Raw genomic sequence first — 20,551 nt, 5'->3', positions numbered from 1 at the left:
TGTCCACATAAACTAACACCCGTTCTGTGGTACCCTTGGAGTTGCGTGTGAAAACACATTCATCTGCATGGGATGCAGTGAAACCAACTCGTTCTAAACTTTTTCTAAGGCAGTCGTACCATAGTTTCCCCGACTGCTTAAGGCCATATAACCCTTTGTGGAGCAACCATGTATTTCCCCCTTCCTGCTGGTAGCCAGGAGGGGCCCTCACATAGATCTGCCGGTCCAAGTTGGCGTGGAGGTAAGCCGTCTGGATGTCGAATTGGAAGACTTCCTCCCCCAGAGCGGCTGCAGTTACGAGGGCGACCTTGACGCTCTCTGCCCGGACGGTTGGAGAGTAGGTCTCCCCGTAGTCCTCCATGTAGCGCTGGGCGAACCCCTGAGCTACCAAACGGGCCTTATACAGGTAGAGGCCATTGGCAAGTGGTTTCGCCTTGTAAACCCACCTTGTGCCAATGACTTTCCTCTCCTTTGGTGGTTGCTGGGGGGTGAAGACCTTGAGCTTTCTTAGGCTCTGCATTTCCTTCTCCATCGCGAGCTGCCATTTCTCCTGTTCTTCGATGGGCAGCTCCTGGATGTCAGAGAAGGATTTTGGGGTGACCACAACGCTGTTGACAGACGCGATGTGCCCAATGTCGATTCTCTTTGGCGGGATCCCTTTGTTGGATCGCTTTGATCTCCTGACCTTCTGCCACTCACCGCCCTTTTCTTCCGCGGGTCTCTGAGGCGTCGCTGGGGGTGAAGACGGCGTGTCTTCCCCCTTGGGACTGCACGGCTCATCCTCCCCATCTGATCCAGGTAGGATGACATCTTCGTCTTGTTCCTCACTTTCGTCGGTGTCAGGGTATGTGGTCGTCTCAGGTGATGTCGTGGTCGGTGTGTCCTTGCTGGGTCGGTTGACATATGGGCTCAGATCATTCGAGTGGATCTGGGTCCAATTGGAGTCCTCTTCGAAGGAGGCAGATTGGGAAGTCACAGTCCTGCCCCCTTCTCCCAGGAAACGGTAGGCCTTGGAGCCAGGAGCATAGCCCAAGAACCTCAGTCTCTGGGACACAGATCTCCCCTTCTTCCGCAGCTGCTTGGGGATGTGCATCCAAGCGTAGGAGCCAAACACACGCAAGTGTCCCAGACTTGGTTTCCTACCGTGGACCAGGAAATATGGGGTCTGGTCCAGAACACTGCTCCAGGTGCGGTTTAAGGTGTAATTGGCGTAGTGCACCGCCTCTGCCCAGTATGATTCTGCGACCCCAGCGTCCGCAATCAGACTACGCATCATAGTTTGCAGGATTCCATTTCTTTTCTCTGCCACGCCATTTTGAGAGGGAGTGAATGGTGCGGTAAGAAAATGGCGGATGCCCTTACGCCTTACCCAGTCCTGGAATTTTCGGGACATGAACTCTGCCCCGCGGTCGCTCTGCAGTTGTGCGATCTTGGTCTTATACTGGGTGTCTACAAAGTCATACAGTGATTTTATGGCGTCAAAGGCTTCGGATTTTTCTGTGAGGGTATACACGTGGCTGTATCGTGAAAAATCGTCAACGGCAATGAGAAAATACTGTCTTTTTCCTAGGGATGGTGTGAAAGGCCCAACCAAATCAACATGTACTAGTTGGTACGGGTATTGGGCCTTACGCAGTGACACCTTAGGGATGGGGGCAGCCTTCCTCTTTGTCCTCTTACAGATGGCACAGTCCAGGAACACTTCACAATCCTTGAGCTGGACTCCCTCAGCAAACTCTCCCATCTTTTTAACCACAGGGAAGCTCGCATGACCTAATCTTCGGTGTAAGAGATGGGCACACTTATCGTGGAGCGGCTTCCCCACTGACACCCTCTTGGCTCTGTTTGCCTTGAGCGGTGCTGTAGGTGCCTGCTGAGATTCGGGTTTCTTGTCCACACTGCCCTTGGAAAGTTGTGGGGCTGGCTGAGGTGGCTTGGGTGCAACCGCTTCGGCCTTGCGCTCCTTAGACAGTCTTGGGGCTGGCTATGGGGGCTTTCTCTCTTCCCGTGCGCAGGCCCCTTCTGAGGTGGCACCCGGTGGACTATCCTCTGTGGCTGGGTTCTCAGGGGAGAAGTATGGCAAACCATTTATGATGGCAATACTTCCAATGACCCTCTGGTTCCGGGTGACATGACCTCCCCCTTTGCGAAATAAAACTTCCACTCTGTCATCGTCACATAATTTGATAATGCTTAATAGGTTGTTGGCAATGGAGGGAGCATGCAATACCCCTTCAACTTTTCCCAGCCCGGGTACAGAAACAGTGCCCTCCCCAACAACCAAAGCCTTATCACCATTGGCCACCTTGACAGATGAGTTAATTTTCTTTAACCTTTTAAACCCTTGTTTCATATTGGTAATGTGAGATGAAGCTCCAGAGTCCAGTAACCATAAGTCAGTGGGGCTATCAGCCTTTGTGGTGGGGGTGAGAGGACAAGTATGCACAAAATTGCCCTTGGCACTACCTTTGCCCCCGCCATGCCCCCTACCTTGCCCCTTGCCCCTTCCTTGATTGGGACCACGCTTGGGGCCTTGGTGATGGGGGCAGTCCTTCAGGTGCCCCTCAGAGCCACAGATGAAACACTTAAATAGAGTATTAACCTGCTCTGAGCTGTGGTGCCTCCTGCTGGTTCGCTGGGTGGTAACTCTGGCGTACTCTCCTGCATCTCTTCGTCTCCTATCTTCCTCAATGAGCCTCCCTGTGAGGTAGGACAGAGTCATGGCTTCCTTCGTTGTCCCCTCCAGTGAAACAATGAAACTGCTCCAATTTTTGTCCAGGGAAGCCAGAATGACAGCGACCATGTTAGCCTCAGGTACAAGGTAGTCTCTGGACATCAGTTCTGCCCTGAGTGCTTTCAATTTTCCCAGGTGTTCGGCCATGTTAGCTCCAAATCTGAGTCTGGTGGTGTAAAACTCAGTTGTGAGTCTGGTGATCGAACCGATGCTGTCGCTGTTGAATAAATTGTATAATAACCGCCAAACTTCACCAGCTGTGAGCCCATCTGGAATGCTGGAGTACAAGTTAGTATCCAGTGAACTCAGTAGAGTGGTATATGCTTTCCTATGATACCACTCTTCTTGGGGTCCCCAGGGAAGAGGCGGGGGGGTCCAGAACCATCTCTAGAGTCCCTTGCTCTGATAGATACATCTGCACTTCTTTACTCCATCTGCTGAAATTTTCGCCCCCAAGTTGCAGTTTTTCAAATTTATTTAAGAATGCAGGAGCAGATGGAGAAATCTGTGAATGAAAGAAGTTTTCTCCAGTTCTTTGTCCATTCCTATACACCTTAGAGCTTTCCATTGAGGCAAATGGAAGAGGGACCCCTCTGGTGGTAGGTGGTGGTATTTTTCTCTGATTTTTGGATGGCCCCGACTGGGCATGCTCAGAGCTCATTTCAGCCCAGGGGACGGAGAGAGCAGACGTGTCTCTTCCTGCTTCTGTGCTAGGCCCAGCCCTGGGCCTGTAGGCTGGAATTTGGGCTTGAAGAGGGACTGAAGGCCGCAGCAGCCCCGAAGATTCCTCCTGAAACCCCCCCGGCACTGGAACACTCACCGGGGGGCAAAGATCGCAGGATGGGGGCTGGATGGCACATGGATTGCCTGGATTGCTCGGATTGCCCAGAGGAGCCCATCGCTGGTCCTGAAGACCCTGGAGGCGGCTGAAGACGGCGCTGGAGGGGGAGGCCTCATCCGGAGCCCCCCCGAAGACCATCTGGCAAGCAGGGCGTCTGGGCGGTGGCAAAAAGTAGGCTGGAGGGCCCGGGGGTTCACTGGGGGACCTGTGGGGTTGCAGGACGCAGCTGGGAGACTCCAGGTCGGACCCCTCCCGGCAGTTAGGCGCCGGGGAGAGGATTGGAGGCCTTGGAACTCTTCCGGGAGCCCCCTGGGGTTGGCGAGGGAGGCTGGCTACCCCCGATGTTGAGGCTGCAGTCGTTTTAGCCTCCAGAGCTGCAACCAGGGTCCGGATAGTTGCTCCAATCTCTGCTGCAGTAGGCACGGCTGGGCAGGCTTTGATGCTATCATAGGCCTTGAGGCTTTCTGGTGGGGAAGACCAGGGGGTTTCCATGCTGCTTGGGCTGGATGCCACCGATTGCTGGGCCTCGAGGCTTGGCTGAGGCCTATCAATATCAGGCCATGTGGGTGTCCTGGGGGCCGCCATCTTGCTTCCAGTTGCCCCCGGAAGCTGTAGGTCACAGTTTGGCGGGAAATTTCACGCCAAAAGCTCTGGGGTCCCGGGGTCACTCAGGGTGGCCGGCGCCATGTTAGGGGGCCTCGTGGGCGCTGGGGAAGGACTTACCCAGAGTCCAGAGCCCCCCTGCGCTGGCATCCCCCGTGGAGAGGCTTGTGACGTCCTTTGTGCTGCAAGAAACTTTAAGAGCAGTTCCTCGTGTTCCTGTTCAGTCATCTGGCCCACGCAGCACTTGTCTTGGGCCAGGCCGCTTCCGCTGCGTCTGGGCAGTCTTGGGTAGACTGCAAGCCTTCCATGCTTCCCTCTGTGGCTTGCAGATGTAGGGAGGCATGCGAAGGGGTCCCTGGCACTGAGCTTGCGTCGGGCTGGATGCAGGGCTGCCGTCCTGGATTGAAGACTCCTGGTCACAATCGGGGATCTCCTGCCATCCGTTTCAAATGGGTTCTTTGAACCTCCAGGCATCTTGCGTGACTTGGAAGCGTTGCCTTAAACCATTCTCTGCTACCAATTTGTGAGATGGTCTCACGAGGTCGATGTTCGTTAAGGTGCTTCCAAGTAAAAGGCATCACGCAGGAATGCAATCATTCAAAGCTTTATTTAACGATAAAGTAAATAGAAAGAGTTCCCTGGCATGGAGGCATCCATGCCTGGGTTGAGCTCAGTAGATCAGCAAGCAAGCAAGCAGAAGAGAGAACAAAGAGAACAGAGCAAGCTGAGAGCAGCCCCTTGAGCAGAGGTATTTATGGGGGGTCTCAGCCCCTCCCTTACCATAAAACTCTCGCCAATGGGGCTGCAGGGGCCAGGGACCCCTTACCCACCAGTGGGAGCAAAGAAGCCTCTTTGCTCCCATCTGATGACCTTTTTGGGGAACTGCCATTGCTGGCACAAAACATCTAACAGTAACGTCGTCTTCCAAACTCACAGGGGAGGACGGTGAACTCCGGCTGATCCTGGTGGGAAAGTCGGGAGGCGGGAAAAGCGCCACGGGCAACACTATCCTCGTCCGGCCGGTGTTCAAGTCCATCTTGCAGCTGAAGACCACCACCCTGAAGTGCCAAAGAGGGCAAGGAAGATGGCGGGACAGGAAGATCTCCGTGGTCGACACACCCGACATTTTCAATTCTGAAAACCACAGTGAGATTGTGCAAAATGAGATCAAGGCTTGTGTCGAACTCTCCCAGCCTGGCCCCCACACCCTGATCTTTGTGACCCAGGTGGGACGCTTTACCGCCAAAGATGTGACAGCTGCAAAGGGTGTCCGGGATATGTTAGGGGACGAGTCCACCAGGCACACCATTGTCCTCTTCACTTGTGTGGAGGATTTTTTAGGGGAATTCCTGAAGGAATACGTCCGAACGTCTAACCACAATCTGCGGGACTTGATCCAGCGGTGCGGGAACCGCTTCTGTGGCTTCAATAACAAGGCCGCTGGAGCCGACTGCCAGGCACAGGTCTGGGAGCTGATGAAGATGGTGCAGATAGTTGTTTCGGAGAACAGGGGAAGACACTACGTCATCCGGCCGCCTGAGGTGCCCAAGGTACGGGATCAGCGTGTCATAGAGTAGAATCAAATGGAAGAGTTGAACTGGGCGAGGGCGGTGCTCTGTCTACCCGTTTATAGGAGAGCAACAAGTCCCTCCTCTCTGGGAGACCCCAACGGGTGGGTGGGACAGGAAGGCAGAGAAGCGGGGGGAGAACAAGGGAGGGGACCTAGCTACAAGACGGACACAGAAGCACCTCTGTTGTTGGGGGGGGAGTTCTAGGTAATTTGGGGAGGGGGCTTTCTCCTTTTCTGAAGTTTCTGCTGGGTTCTGTACAAACAGGGAAATAAAATGGGACCTGGTCTGGGTTCCACCTGGGCGCAGCAGGGAGAAGGTGGGTCTTTCCACCAACTATTATCTGTTCCTCGGTTTCACTTTGGGTTGCTTCTCCAAGATGAACCTTTCTCCAGAGCTGATGGGTGTGAGAAGTCAGCCCCCTCCCCTGAGAAAGAAATATTTTTGGAAATCTTTAAAAGACAATATATTTCCCCAAGCAGAAACCAAGTCTGCAGAAATGCAGATGTGATCATCTTGTCTGAAACACTGGAATCGGGAAAGTGGGATTAGGAAGAAAGATCCCTAGAATCAACAACCCCTCACCAAAAATCTAAGAGGCATCAGCCCCAGCCCCAGGGAAGCAGGATATGACCTTTGGGACATACTAGGATTAACCCACCACCATCAGAAGACCAGAAAGGCACACTCAGACTCAGGGCAAAGTTTACGCCACAGGACCAACTCCAAACAAAAGGCTCCAGAGGGTATAAACACCCACTCCCTACATGTGCTCACTCTCTTTTTCCGTCCAGAGGCATCTTCCTGTCTGGCTCTGCTCTTCCATAAACCGCAACCTTCTTTCTAAAGCAGTCGCCAATTGATACTTGGAGGGGGGGCAGGATCCTCCCAGTGAAGGAGATCTGAGGCAAGAAAGCGGATTTTGAGGAGAAGGAATTGGCTCAGGGAGAGTCAGCCACGAATCTCTGACTCAGGTTCTTTGGAGGTCTCCTGTGAGGGCAAGAAGGGGGAAACGCAGGGCTGTGGCTTTTGGGAGAGCTGCCCCCACGGAGCAGAGGATCCAGCAGAAAGGCTTTCTCTGTTAGAGAATAGAACACCGGGATAATTTGCTTTTCTTATAGTGCTCTTCGTCTTCCTTCATCATGTCTTCTGTGTAACAAGGAGCATCTCTGTTGTTGTGTACGAGCTGATCAATCATGGTCATCAATTCGACCATCTGTTCCTCCCGTTCTCCTTTGGCCTTGTTGTTGAAGGCCAGGTAGCGGTGTCCACACTGCTCTATCTGTTTTTGAAGCGAGTCATCACCCTGGCATAGGAAGTCCTCCAGACTCATTTCTTCCAGGTCATCCTTGCGGGTGAACAAGAGGATCATGTAATTCTTGGCGTTCAAGTTGAAGATTTTACTGATCAGCTCAGCCACCTCCTTTTCCTCCTTGGAGAAACGGCCAGGACGCATCACCTGCAGAATGACGTGCGGACCTGGGTTGCACATGCTCATGCATTTCTTCACCTCAGCAGCAGTTTCCTTCTCTGAAACCTTGGTGTTGAAAAAGCCAGGAGTATCAACAACCATAATATTCTGGCCATTCCAGTTCTTCTCCATTTTTTGGCAAGATATCATCACTGACTTAGGGGACACGATGGATTTAAAGCATTGTTCTCCCAGGATTGCATTTCCCATCGTGCTTTTCCCATTCCCGGTTTTGCCCACCAGGACAATCCTTCGTTCTTGCCCTACAACCCAAAGCAGGGTGGGGAGAGAAGAAGGGGATCAGTCAGCGAGGTTGGAGGAGATGAGCAGGCTGTGCCCTGGGAGGGGTCAAAGGCGTCATCAGTCATGAATCCCTGTGCGCCCACAAGAGATCTAAATCCACCTTGAATGCCTTTCTTATCTCCTGCTCATTTCCCTTGATCCGTTAGTACAGGGGTGTCAAACTCAATTTCATTGAGGGCCGCATCAGCATTGCGGTTGCCCTCAGGGGGCCGGGTGGGTGTGGCCTGGGTGGGTGTGGCCTACTGGGTGGGCGTGGCTAAAGTGCGTATGGCCTACTGGGTGGGCATGGCCAGCTCTACATCGTTGGCATCAAGGGTGGCTCTGGGGGCCTGGGCAGGAGTGGGACAGATCTGAGGGTCTTTGGTGGAAGGAGGGTCTGTGGGCCAGGGCCAAGGCAGCGGGGCCCGTTCCCTCACTGTTTCCAGGATGGCTTTGTGGGCCGCATGTAACCACTTCGCGGGTCGGATCCGGCCCCCGGACCTTGTATTTCACACGTCTGCGTTAGTAGGTCAGATTCTTGTAGCGAACTGAAGCTTGCTATAAATCTTGATACTCATTTGAACTACCTGAATCTCCTGACTTTCCTGGCACTCACTCACTCACTCTCTGTCTGTCTGTCTATCTATCTATCTATCTATCTATCTATCTATAATTTCTCTCTCTCTCTCTCTCTAGCTATCATCATCATCATCATCATATATAATAATAATAATAATAATAATAATAATAATAATAATAATAATAATAATAATAATAATAATAATAATAATAATAATAATAATAATAATAATAATAATAATAATAATAATAATAATTTTATTTGTATACCGCCCTTCTCCCGAAGGACTCAGGGCGGTGAACAGGGCAATAAATACTAAAATACAAAGATACAAAGGTTAAGAGAAAATTAAACAAAATGCCCAATGACTTACAACAATAAGTTAATATACATTAAAAGCAGTAATAAAACCCAAACCCCATCAGGCCAGGCCAGCTTGTTCAAATAAGTAGGTCTTTAGATCTCGTCGAAAGGAGCGGAGGTCGGGAGCCATCCGGAGCTCAACCGGTAAACGGTTCCACAGGTCAGGTGCACCCACAGAGAACACCCTCCCCCTGGGGGCCACCAGTCGGCATTCTCTGACCGGTGGCACCCTGAGGAGGCCCTCTCTGTGGGAGCGCACTGGGCGGAGGGAAGTTGATGCCGGCCGCAGGTGCTCCCTAAGGTACTCCGGACCCATGCCATGTAGGGCTGTAAAGGTCATTACCAGCACCTTGAATCTCACCCGGAAGACAACTGGAAGTCAATGCAGCTCACGGAGCAAAGGTGTAACATGGGAGTATCGGGAGACTCCCAGCACAACTCTCGCGGCTGCATTCTGCACCAGTTGGAGCCTCCGAGTGGTCCTCAAGGGCAGCCCCATGTAGAGAGCGTTGCAGTAGTCTAATCGAGAGGTCACGAGCGCATGAGTGACCGTACGCAAGGCATCCCGGTCTAGATAGGGCCGCAACTGGCGCACCAGGCGAACCTGGGCGAAGGCCCCCCTAGTCACAGTTACTATATGATCTAAAGAAAGCTGTGAATCTAGGAGGACTCCCAAGTTGCGAGCCCTATCTACGGGGGGTAATAACTCACCCCCCATAGAAAGAGATGGAATATTCTGAATTTCCCGAGATGCCGGTACGCACAGCCACTCAGTCTTGTCAGGGTTGAGCCGAAGCCTGTTCCTCCCCATCCAGACCCGAACCGCTTCCAGGCAACGGGACATCACGTCGAGGGCATCACTGGGGTGGTTTGGGGTCGAAATAAAAAGCTGGGTATCATCAGCATACTGATGATACCCAACTCCAAAACCACGAATGATCTCACCCAGCGGTTTCATATAGATGTTGAACAGGAGAGGTGAGAGGACCGACCCCTGAGGAACTCCACAAACGAGAGGCCTCGAGGTCGACCTCTGCCCCCCTGCCATCATCATCATCATCATCATCATCATTATTATTATTATTATTATTATTATTATTATTATTATTATTAGTGTGTGTGTGTGTGTGTGTGTGTGTGTGTGTGTGTGTGAGATCTCCCATCAGCAGTATACGGCCAACCTAGCCTGTCCTTCCACCCAGGACAGTAGCTTCAGCCATTCCCACTGCAATCAGTCATTGAGAATAGAGTTGGAAGGGACCTCAGAGGTCATCTAGTCCAGCCCCCTGTTCTAGCAGGAGACCCTTAGAGAATCACAGAATGATAGAGCTGAAAGGGACCTTGGAGGTCATCTAGTCCAGTCCCCTCCCAAGCAGGAGATCCTTACAGAATCATGAAATAACAGAGCTGGAAGGGACCTGGGAGGTCATCTAGTCCAGCCCCTTGCCCAGGTAGGAGATCCTGGACCATTCCAGAAAAAGCAGCTGTCAAGTCTCCTCTTCTTACTCTGCCCAGGGACTCTACCCTCCCCTGTCTGAACTGCTGATTCTTTCTCTTTTAGGCTGCCACGAGGGACCACGGAACGAAAGCAAAGGAAGGAGGTGAGGGTCCCGCCAGGATTTGGCTTCATTGCTTGCCAATTCTTCCACAGGGAAACAGCTTGGCTGTGTGTGCCGAAGCATGGAGTAACAGAGTTGGAAGGAACACTGGAGGTCTTCTAGTCTGACCCTCTGTCTGTCTGTCTGTCTTATCTGTCTATCTATCTGTCTGTCTATCTATCTATCTATCTATCTATCTATCTACCTCTATTGAGTATCTATCTAATATTCTCTCTCTCTCTCCGCCCCTCCCCCTACCTTCCCCCCATATATTCACTGAATGCCGTGTAACTCCACTCTGCCCTAAGACTGTCCCTCTCTCTTCCAAACTCCCAGGGGACGATGCCGACCTCCGGCTGATCCTGGTTGGGAAGTCCGGAGGCGGGAAAAGTGCCACAGGCAACACCATCCTCGGCCGGAGAGAGTTCGAGTCTGTCCTGGCAGCAAAGACCACCACCCGGGCGTTGCAAACGGGGCAGGGGACCTGGCATGGCAAGATGATCACCGTGATCGACACGCCGGCCCTTTTTGATTCCAAAGAGACGGATCCGTCCCTGGAGGAGGAGATGAGAAACTGCCGTCGGATGTGCCAGTCGGGCCTCCACGCCTTCGTCTTGGTGACCCAGGTGGGGCACTTCACGAAAGAAGACCAGGATGCCGCCAAGCGGGTCCGGGAGATCTTTGGGGAAAAGTCCATCCGTCACACGATCGTCCTCTTCACCTGCAAGGAAGACCTAGGAGAGGACTCCCTGCAGGAGTACGTTGAAAAATGCGACAACAAAAAGCTGCGTAAGCTGATTGAGAAGTGCGGCAACCGCTTTTGCGGGTTTAACAACAGGGCCGAAGGAGCCGAGCGGGAGAAGCAGGTCTCGGAGCTGATGGAGAAGGTCCAGAAGATGGTGAAAGAGAATGGAAAGTGGTCACCAGGAAAAAAACAACAACATGCTTCTCAGTAAACATTGAGATATAATGTCTTGGGGGAAGGGGGGGGCTAATTTCTTTCTCGCCTTTTTTTGCATCGCCCCTCTCCAGTTCTCTCGTGATTCATCCTAATGCATAATTGTGCCTTCCCCAATGTCGGCAGGGGCTGAGATTCAGACCTCCGCGATCTCCCCATCGTTTTGGATGACAGCCAGCAATTCGAGCCGGTCCCCCCTTTTTATTTATTATTTATTTATTTATTTAATTAATTTGTATACCGCCCTTCTCCCGAAGGACTCAGGGCGGTGAACAGGGCAATACATAATAAAAACAAGATACAAAAATTAAAAATTATTAAAAGTAATTAAACCACAATGCCCGTAATAAATTAGTACAGATTAAAAGTTAAGTTAATTTATAAAACCCAACCCCATCCCATCAGGTCAGGCCGGCTTGTTCAAAAAGGTGGGTTTTAAGATCGCGCCGGAAGGAGCGGAGATCAGGTGCCATCCGGAGCTCGACCGGAAGATGGTTCCATAAATCCGGTGCGCCCACAGAGAACGCCCTCCCCCTGGGGGCCACCAGTCGGCATTCTTTGACCGGTGGCACCCTGAGGAGGCCCTCTCTGTGGGAGCGTACTGGGCGGAGGGAAGTTGATGCCGGCCGCAGGTGCTCTCCAAGGTATTCCGGACCCATGCCATGTAGGGCTTTGTAGGTCATTACTAACACCTTGAACCTCACCCGGAAGACAACTGGAAGCCAATGCAGCTCACGGAGCAAAGGTGTGACATGGGAGTGTCGAGAAACTCCCAACACAACTCTCGCGGCTGCATTCTGTACCAGTTGGAGCCTCTGGGTGGTCTTCAAGGGTAGCCCCATGTAGAGAGCGTTGCAGTAGTCAAGATGAGAGATCACGAGATGAGTGACCGTACGTAAGGCATTCCGGTCTAGATAGGGCCGCAACTGGTGCACCAGGCGGACCTGGGCGAAGGCCCCCCTAGTCACAGCTACTATATGGTCTTCTAGGGAAAGCTGTGAGTCTAGGAGGACTCCCAAGTTGCGAGCCCTATCTACAGGAGGTAATAACTCACCCCCCATAGAGAGGGGTGGGATATCCTGAATGTCCCGAGATGCCGGTACGCACAGCCACTCAGTCTTGTCAGGGTTGAGTCGAAGCCTGTTCCTCCCCATCCAGACCCGGACTGCCTCCAGGCAACGGGACATCACGTCGAGGGCATCACTGTGGTGGTTTGGGGTCGAAATAAAAAGCTGGGTATCATCAGCATACTGATGATACCCAACTCCAAAGCCACGAATGATCTCACCCAGCGGTTTCATGTAGATGTTGAACAGGAGAGGCGACAGTACCGACCCCTGAGGGACTCCACAAACGAGAGGCCTCGCGGTCGACCTCTGCCCCCCTGCCAACACCGACTGCGAGCGTCCCAGGAGATAGGAGGAGAACCACTGAAGAACCGTGCCTCCCACTCCCAATCCCCTGAGGCGCCGCAGCAGGATACCATGGTCGATGGTATCGAAAGCCGCTGAGAGGTCTAATAGGACTAGGACAGAGGAATGTCCCCTCTCCCGAGCCCTCCAGAGATCATTCACCAGCGCGACCAATGCCATCTCCGTGCTGTACCCGGGCCTGAAACCCGATTGGTACGGGTCTAGATAATCCGCTTCATCCAGGACCAGAGGGAGCTGATGCGCCACCACACTCTCAACAACCTTCGCAAGAAAGCGAAGGTTGGAGACCGGACGAAAGTTATTTAACACAGCCGGGTCCAAGGCAGGCTTCTTTTTTTTTTTTTTTTATTAAAAAGTTTTAACATACAATTTTTCCTTTAAAAAAACCCCCCTCCCCCTCCCTTCTCCCTCCCCCCCTACCTCTCCCCCCTCCCCCCCTCCCCCCCCTGACTTCCCAGAGCTAAATACAAGGTATATTAAAAAAAACAATCATAAACAACCATATACTAACACCCATAAATTCTAAAATCCATCACTCTCTAGCTTATATAGGATAATATATATATATATTAAATATATATAGAAAAACAAAAATAAAAAAGAAGAAAAGAAAGAAGACTTATTCAAATGCTACATAAAACTTCTTAACCCTATACTTGTTCTGGATAAACTCAATCCATTTTCTCCATTCCATAATATAGCGCTCTTGCGAGTGATCTTTCAAATAGGCCGAAATCTTCGCCATCTCTGCCAGGTCGGAAACCTTTAAAGTCCACTCTTCTATGGTCGGCAGTTCCTCTTTCTTCCAGTACTGACCTATCAAAAGTCTTGCTGCCGTAATTAAATTCAACATCAACTTAGTGTCCACAACTATAACATCTGTAATTATTCCCAACAAGAAAAGTTGCGGACAAAACTTTATCCTCTGTTTAAAAATCTTCTGCATGTTCCACCAGACTTTTATCCAAAAGGCCTTAACCTTTTTACAAGTCCACCATATGTGAAAATATGTTGCGTCTTCATCACCGCACCTCCAACATTTAGGCTGATAATTCGGATACATACTTGCAAGCTTTTTAGGATCTAAATGCCATCTATAAAACATTTTGTAAAAATTCTCTCTTAGATTTTGAGCTTGTGTAAATTTTACATTCCTCACCCAAATCTTTTCCCACGTGTCCATTGTAATAACTTCCTGGATGTTTTGGGCCCATTTTATCATACAATCCTTAACAAGTTCTGTTTCTGAATCGATCTCTATCAAGGCAAGATATATCCGTTTAATATGTGCTGGTCCCTGATTTCTAATTTGCTTTATCAAGTTTTCATCAGTCATTGTAAATCCATTTTCTGGTCTTCTTTCCACCTGGCCCGTAACTGAGTATATTGAAACCAATTTTGAACAACCTTCTCTTCTCGCAAGAGGCTATATGATTTCAAACACCAAACATTTCTTTCCAAGCTTAGGATCTCCTTGTACGTAGTCACATCATGTTTGAAGCCAGCATGTATATTTTCTATTGCGTGTTTTGGAATTGCCCACAATGGTATCTTGCAATCTAACTTATGTCTGTACTTCTTCCAAACTCTCAGCAATGCCTGTCTTAAAATATGCACTCTAAACACATTGTCTACCTTCTTGTCATACAACAAATATGCATGCCAGCCAAACAACAAATCATGGCCCTCAAGATTTAATAATCTCTCTTGTGTCAAATTAATCCAATCACTTATTCCTACTAATGCAGCAGCTTCATAATATAGTTTAAAATTGGGCATTTTAAGCCCACCTCTCTCACGAGTATCCTGCATAATTTTAAGTTTAACTCGTGGCTTTTTCCCTGCCCACACAAATTTATTGATACCTCGCTGCCATTCCTCCAAATTAGAATCTTTCTTAAGAATCGGTATCATTTGAAATAGAAATAAAAATTTAGGCAGGACATTCATTTTCACTGCTGCAATCCGTCCCAACAAAGACAATTGCAGTTTTTCCCAATTCTCCAGTTCTTTTTGAATTTTCCCCCATAGTTTTTCATAATTATTTTTATATAACTTTGTATTAGAGGGCGACAAAAACACCCCCAAATATTTAACCCTTTTAACAATCTCAAATCCAGTTAGCCCTTCTAATAGAGCCTTTTGCGAAACTGTCATATTTTTGACCAAAATTTTGGTTTTCTGTGTATTAACTTTAAATCCAGAAACCTTCCCATATTGTGTTATTATCTCCATCAGGTCCACAACAGAGTTCTCTGGCTGGGTCACTGTAACAACCAGATCATCTGCGAATGCTCTCAATCTATAATCCTGATCTCTAATTTGTATCCCCTTAATTTTTTCCGAATTCCGTATTTTAACCAATAATATCTCTAATGTTAACACAAATAACAAGGGCGATAACGGACACCCTTGCCTTGTGCCCTTCTCAATATTACATGCTTCTGTCAAGCTATTATTAACTATAATTCGGGCAGTTTGTTTTTGATATAATGCCCTAATCGGTTGCAAAAAATTTTCCCCAAAATCCATTTTGTCTAAAACTTTCAACAAAAATTGCCAATTCAATTGATCAAAAGCTTCTTCAGCATCTAAGAAGATTAGCGCCGCAGATATCTGGTTGTTCCTTTCCAAAAACTCTAACACATCAACTATATGCCTCACATTATTTTTCATTTGCCTACCACTAATAAACCCCGTTTGGTCCCCATGAATCACCTGTTGCAGAACCCTCATCAGTCTATTAGCCAAAACCTTAGCAAATATCTTGTAATCTGTATTTAAAAGCGATATCGGTCTGTAATTTTTAACTTGAGTAGCATCTTGATCTTCCTTCGGAATCAAAGAAATAAAAGCTGTTCTCCAAGACGGTGGCACCTTTCCCCCCCTCTGGATTGTCTGGAACAATACCTTTAACGGTTTTATCATCTCTATTTGTAGATTTTTGTAATAGGCCGCAGTCAAACCATCCGTACCTGGTGCTTTATCCACCTTCAATTCCTTAATTGCTGTAAAAATTTCTTCTTCTGTAATCAATTGATTAATCCCTTCTTTTTGTACTTGCGTAAGAACCGGGATGCTAGCATTCTCCAAATATATATCAATGTCTTTTTCATTAATTTTCTCCTTAGCATATAATTTAGAATAAAAATCCACAAAAGCGTCCTTGATAAGGTCCTGTTGAAACACAACCCTACCTTTATGCTCAATCTTGTCTATATTAGAAGCCCTTTGTTTTTTCCTCAATCTATAAGCTAACCATCTACCTGGTTTATTAGCGTTGCAAAAAGTATTATGCCTGGCAAACCGCAGATTGGTTGCCACTTGGTCAGCCATTAATTTATCAAATTGTCCTCTTAACAGACAATAACAGACAACAGACCAGTCCGAATCCGAGCGATTTTGTCCAACAGATGTTGACTAAACTCCTTGGCATGCCCCTGCAAGGGTTCCTCACTCACCTCCTGATTAAGGAGGGAGCGGGTCACCCTAAACAGGGCGGCCGGGCGATTATCTGCGGACGCTATGAGGGCAGCGAAGTAGTTAGACCTCGCCACCCTCATCGCTGCGAGATAAGACCTAATATGGGTTCTTAGTCGCAATCGGTCGGATTCAGATCAGCTGGACCTCCAACCGCTCTCTAGGCCCCGTCTCCAACGCTTCATCTCCCGGAGCTCCGCGGAAAACCATGGAGCCCACTGGGGTCTGCGCCGGGTCAGGGGCCGCAAGGGTACAACTCGGTCAAGTGCCTCTGTGGCCGTCCTTTCCCAGGCTTCCACTAAGGCATCTGCCGAGCTGTGAGCAGAGGAGGCAGGTGGGGCCCCCAGTGCTGCCTGGAACCTCTCAGGGTCCATTAAGCGTCTGGGGCGGAACCATCTAGTTGGCTCAACACCGCCACGGTGGGGAGTGGCAAAACGGAAGACCAGCCGCAGGAGATGATGATCGGTCCATGACAGGGGCATAGCAATTGGAGAGCCCCCACCAAGATCATCTAACCACCATCTAGATAGGAACACCAAATCCAGGGTGTGACCTCCCACATGAGTCGGTCCATGAATTACTTGCGTCAGGTCCATGGCCATCATGGAAGCCATGAACTCCTGAGCTAACTCAGATGATCTTCCCAGGGATGGTAGATTGAAGTCACCCAAAACCATGAGTTTGGGGAACTCAATCACCAGCCCCGAGAGGATATCGAGAAGCTCAGGCAGGGCTGCTGCTGCGCGACTAGGCGAAAGGTACACCAGCAGCAGACCCAACTGCGCTCTAGGACCACACCTCAGTAAGAGAGATTCACACCCAGCTATCTGAAGAACGGTGGCCTCCTGCGGACACAAGGTCTCCCTCATAACCACAGCCACTCCCCCACCCCTACCCTGAGTCCAAGGCCGGTGTAGCACCCGGAAGCCTGGTGGGCAAAGATCAACCAGAGGGATACCACCCTCTGGGCCCAACCAGGTCTCCGTGATGCAGGCCAGGTCCGCATGCTCACCCTCGACCAGATCCCGGACAAGAGGAACCTTATTAACGACGGACCTGGCATTCAGGTACACTAGCCGGAGCTCAGGTGGCTGCACATCCTCGCTCCCGGAGCCTTGGGGTGAAGACAGGGTCAGAGCGCCTCACCGCTTGTAAATAGCGGAGATGCCCTCCCAGACATCGATACGGCCCTCTGTTTCTACACCTGCTGCCATTCCCTAACGTCGTGGGAATAGGGAGTCCCACGACCCGCTCCCGAGCTCCGGAGGCAGCAGACTCCAGCTCCTCCCCACCGCGATCTGTCCCAGGCCTGGCCTGACCAGCGATTGGTGGATTACCCCCCATTTCCAACCAACCACAACCCTCCCCCCTCCCTAACCCTACAAAAAATTTAGCTAAAAAGGTAATCAGGGGCCTCTTATTAAATTTATACTGGAGGCCCCTGCCCCTGCCCAACCATCTCTCAGGGTCCCGGCAATCGGGCCCTTCATCAAGAGGAGGTGTAAAGAGTAAGGCGGGTCGCTCCCAGGATGGGGGGCCCCCCTGAGGGTGAACAAAACCGTGCTTGGATAAGTCAGACACATGGTGGTTGTTAAACAAGTCCGGCAAAAAGACAACAAGGCGAACCCAGATCGAAACGGGAGGATCTCAGAATAAATAAAAAGGGAGAATGTCCAGAGTGCCAGCCCAGCTCCACTGCCACTAGAGCTGGGAAACCCCGGGACAGATCGAATCCCGCCCTCTCACGACGGTCAGAACCGGGGAGCAGCCTGGTACATACAACCGGGCTGCCTATCTCAGACCCCAGGTTTCGGTCAGATTCCCCCAAACCCTTATTCTTTCCCCTGCGGATGTGTCCCCTTTTGGGGCCTGCCGTTCTGTTGGGATGAGGGGGGGAGAGGGGCAGATTTGCTTTGGCTTGGGATAACTTTCGCTTTCGACTTTCCCTCTCCCGCCTCCGCCCGCTTGAGAGGGAGATGGTTGCGGGAGAAACAGAAGCTGGAGGAGACCTTGAGCTGTGGACCAACTTGTGCCAGTCACCCATGCGTCGTCGCCTCCCGTGGACCGGCTGGATTTCAAACGGACATTCTGACTTTGGCGGGAGGAGGAAAGTTGCTACTTTGACTAGGGCGTTTTGAGTGGGATTTTCCCCAGATCTCGCCTTGACTTCCCTGCTGTCACTAACCCCAAATAAAAAGTCTTCTTTTGAGATGATGCCGGTTTCAAGAGTTCTGCTTCCTTGGGCGGTTAGCTGAGGTGAGTCCTTATGTAAGGCAATCTCTAAAGCAGAAGTTACCGATCTTTCTTGTTTGGCGGACCGGAAGAAAAGTAATAATATCTTTATCTTATCTTTATCTTTATTAGACTTATATACCGCCCTTCTCCCGTAGGACTCTATTCTATTCTATTCCATTCCATTCCATTCCATTCCATTCCATTCCATTCCATTCCATTCCATTCCATTCCAATCCAATCCAATCCAATCTAATCTAATCTAATCTAATCTAATCTAATCTAATCTAATCTAATCTAATCTAATCTATTCCTTTCTCTCTCCCTCACTCCCTCCCTCTATCCCTTCTTTTTTTTCTTGCACTTCATCACTGGAGACTTTTCAGAAGAGACTAGACCATCACCTCTCTGAGACAGTATACGGTCTCCTGCTGGAGCAAGGGACTAGACTAGAAGACCTCCACGGTCACTTCAAAATCTGTCATTATGTAAGGGTCTCCTGCTTGAACAGAGGGCTGGGCTAGAAGACCTCCAAGGTCCCTTCCAGCTCTGCATTCTGTAATTCTGTAAGTGTCTCCTGCTCAAGTGCAGGGTTGGACTAGTACAGTGGTCCCCAACCTGTGGGCTGCAGCCCATTACCGGGCCATGGCCTCTTGGCCACCAGGCCGCATGAGTAGCTGGGCAGTGCACGCGCCTGTGTGCACGTGCTCACCCCTCTCGTTCCACTGTTGCTGCTACTATCATGCAGGCCGTGGTGTGAGCCTCACCCAGGGTTGGTGCCGGTACGATCTTTGTTCCAGTAGTTGTATCACCGTGAGCCTGGCATTGCCGTCGTCACAAGCCTCACACAGATATCAGCGTCGCTGAGAGTGGCATGGCGTGCACGCTCGCGGCCTGTGTGCACATGCACGGACATTCATGTTCACACACGCATAATGCGCCTGCCCCTCACTCTCCCAATGGGCTGCCAACCCAGGAAGATTGGGTTCCTCTGGCTTAAGTGATGGAAATCCGTGAGAGAATATATGCCAAGCTCAAAATGTGTCAGGCTCACCCCAATTTAGACCTTTCGGAAAGAAAGACCGACTCCATTCCTTGAAGCGAAAGCTTCTCTTCCTAAAGTCCAGCAGTTACAGTGTAAGCAAAGCTGGATCTGATTATTCCCACGCAAAGTTTGCCTTTCCCGCCCTCCTTTCCCTGCTCCACCCCCCCCCTACCCTGCCCTTGGTCAGTCCATCAGTGTCCGATTGTCATTCATTCCCCGCCTCCCAATTTCCCCTGACGTACACGTGCAGGTATGGATTGCCCCATCCTCCAGCGATAGATGGCAGACCTGATTGACACAAACACAGGGTCGGTTTCCAAAACACCCTGAGGACTTTTAATTGGACGTGGACTGATAACACAGGGGGGAGGGGTTGGCCAGGGGAAAAGGGAAAGTTCATTGCATCATCGTGGCGCCAAACCAACAGAGTCTGCCTGCTCTGATCCAGCAAAAAAAAGCCCTCCAAACTTTAGGGAACCGGGTATCTGGTTTCTTGGTGAGAGGTTTTACCGCGGACCAGGAGTATGGTTTCACATGTTGCCTGCGTCCCACGGATGGGACTCTGCTTGTTTCCACGGAACGGTTTCTGGCATGCCGCAGCCTGGTACTGGTCCACAGATTGGGTGGTTGGGGACCCCTGCTCTCATCTGTAACCCCTTTGTTTTCAATAAAGTATACGCTTGGGGGGGAAAGAACCAGTCTTTTTTTGCTAATTGGACTGAACGGAAAGGATGACAAACGCGCTGATTTGCCCTCGTGTGTGCAGAACAGACTTCACCCACCAGGGATGCTCTCAGCTGAAGGGGGAAACACCCCTTTGATACTGGTGAAACTGGGTTGTACTGGGGCGAAGGCAAGGACGTGGGGCTGGGTTGAGGGGCTCTGGGGCAGGATCCTGCTCTCCTTGAGAAGGTGGAGGAGGATCTTCAAAGATGAGGACCCGCTTCCCTCACTGGTCAACAGGAAGGGTGAGGAAGACCCCCGGTTGACCCCCCCCAGGCCCATTTCAGCAGGCAAAGGCAAAGGAGAAGGAGAGACGACACCAGATCTGCAGGTCTGCCATTGTTTTATTTCTCAAACAAAGAAAAGGGAATTACAATACTCTGTTTGTTCAGAGTATGTGAGACTATATAAAGAGTGCATTGATATCCCCAGTGCTTTTTTTGTAAAAGAAAAAGGTGGCAGAACTCGCACATGTCATAAAACCTGCCTTGCCTACCCTACAAGGTTCCATCCAAAAAAGGTGCCGGAACTCCGTTCTGAGCGTTCTATGAGAAAAAAAGCCCTGGATATCCCAAACCCTCAGTACAGTTCCAGTTATGAATAAAGCAACTATTCTGTACTCATCTGCCTGGCGTCTTTC

At 50.3% G+C, this 20,551-nt stretch overlaps 2 protein-coding genes and 1 long non-coding RNA gene across 3 annotated transcripts in view; 2 read left to right on the top strand and 1 right to left on the bottom strand.

Annotated features, from left to right (window-relative positions):
* LOC308678092 overlaps positions 1–20,551 on the top strand; it is a 400,336-nt gene that overhangs the window by 64,146 nt on the left and 315,639 nt on the right. The window lies entirely within an intron of this gene.
* LOC308678090 (GTPase IMAP family member 3-like) lies at positions 3,498–11,100 on the top strand (the record flags this gene model as incomplete). The annotated part of the gene is made up of 3 exons (XM_081344943.1): positions 3,498–3,746; positions 10,004–10,043; positions 10,377–11,100. Coding segments are annotated over 3 exons (909 nt in total), but the record flags the coding sequence as incomplete, so codon positions are not given.
* On the bottom strand, positions 6,828–9,662 carry LOC308677833 (GTPase IMAP family member 4-like; the record flags this gene model as incomplete). Its single annotated transcript, XM_081344530.1, has 2 exons — positions 6,828–7,480; positions 9,641–9,662. The coding sequence occupies 2 exons, from the start codon at positions 9,660–9,662 to the stop codon at positions 6,828–6,830; spliced, it is 675 nt and encodes a 224-aa protein (XP_081200656.1).

The sequence above is a fragment of the Vipera berus genome (genome assembly GCF_964194415.1).
Source record: "Vipera berus genome assembly, chromosome: Z".
Lineage (NCBI taxonomy): Eukaryota > Metazoa > Chordata > Lepidosauria > Squamata > Viperidae > Vipera > Vipera berus.
This window is presented reverse-complemented; position numbering and strand designations above follow the sequence as displayed.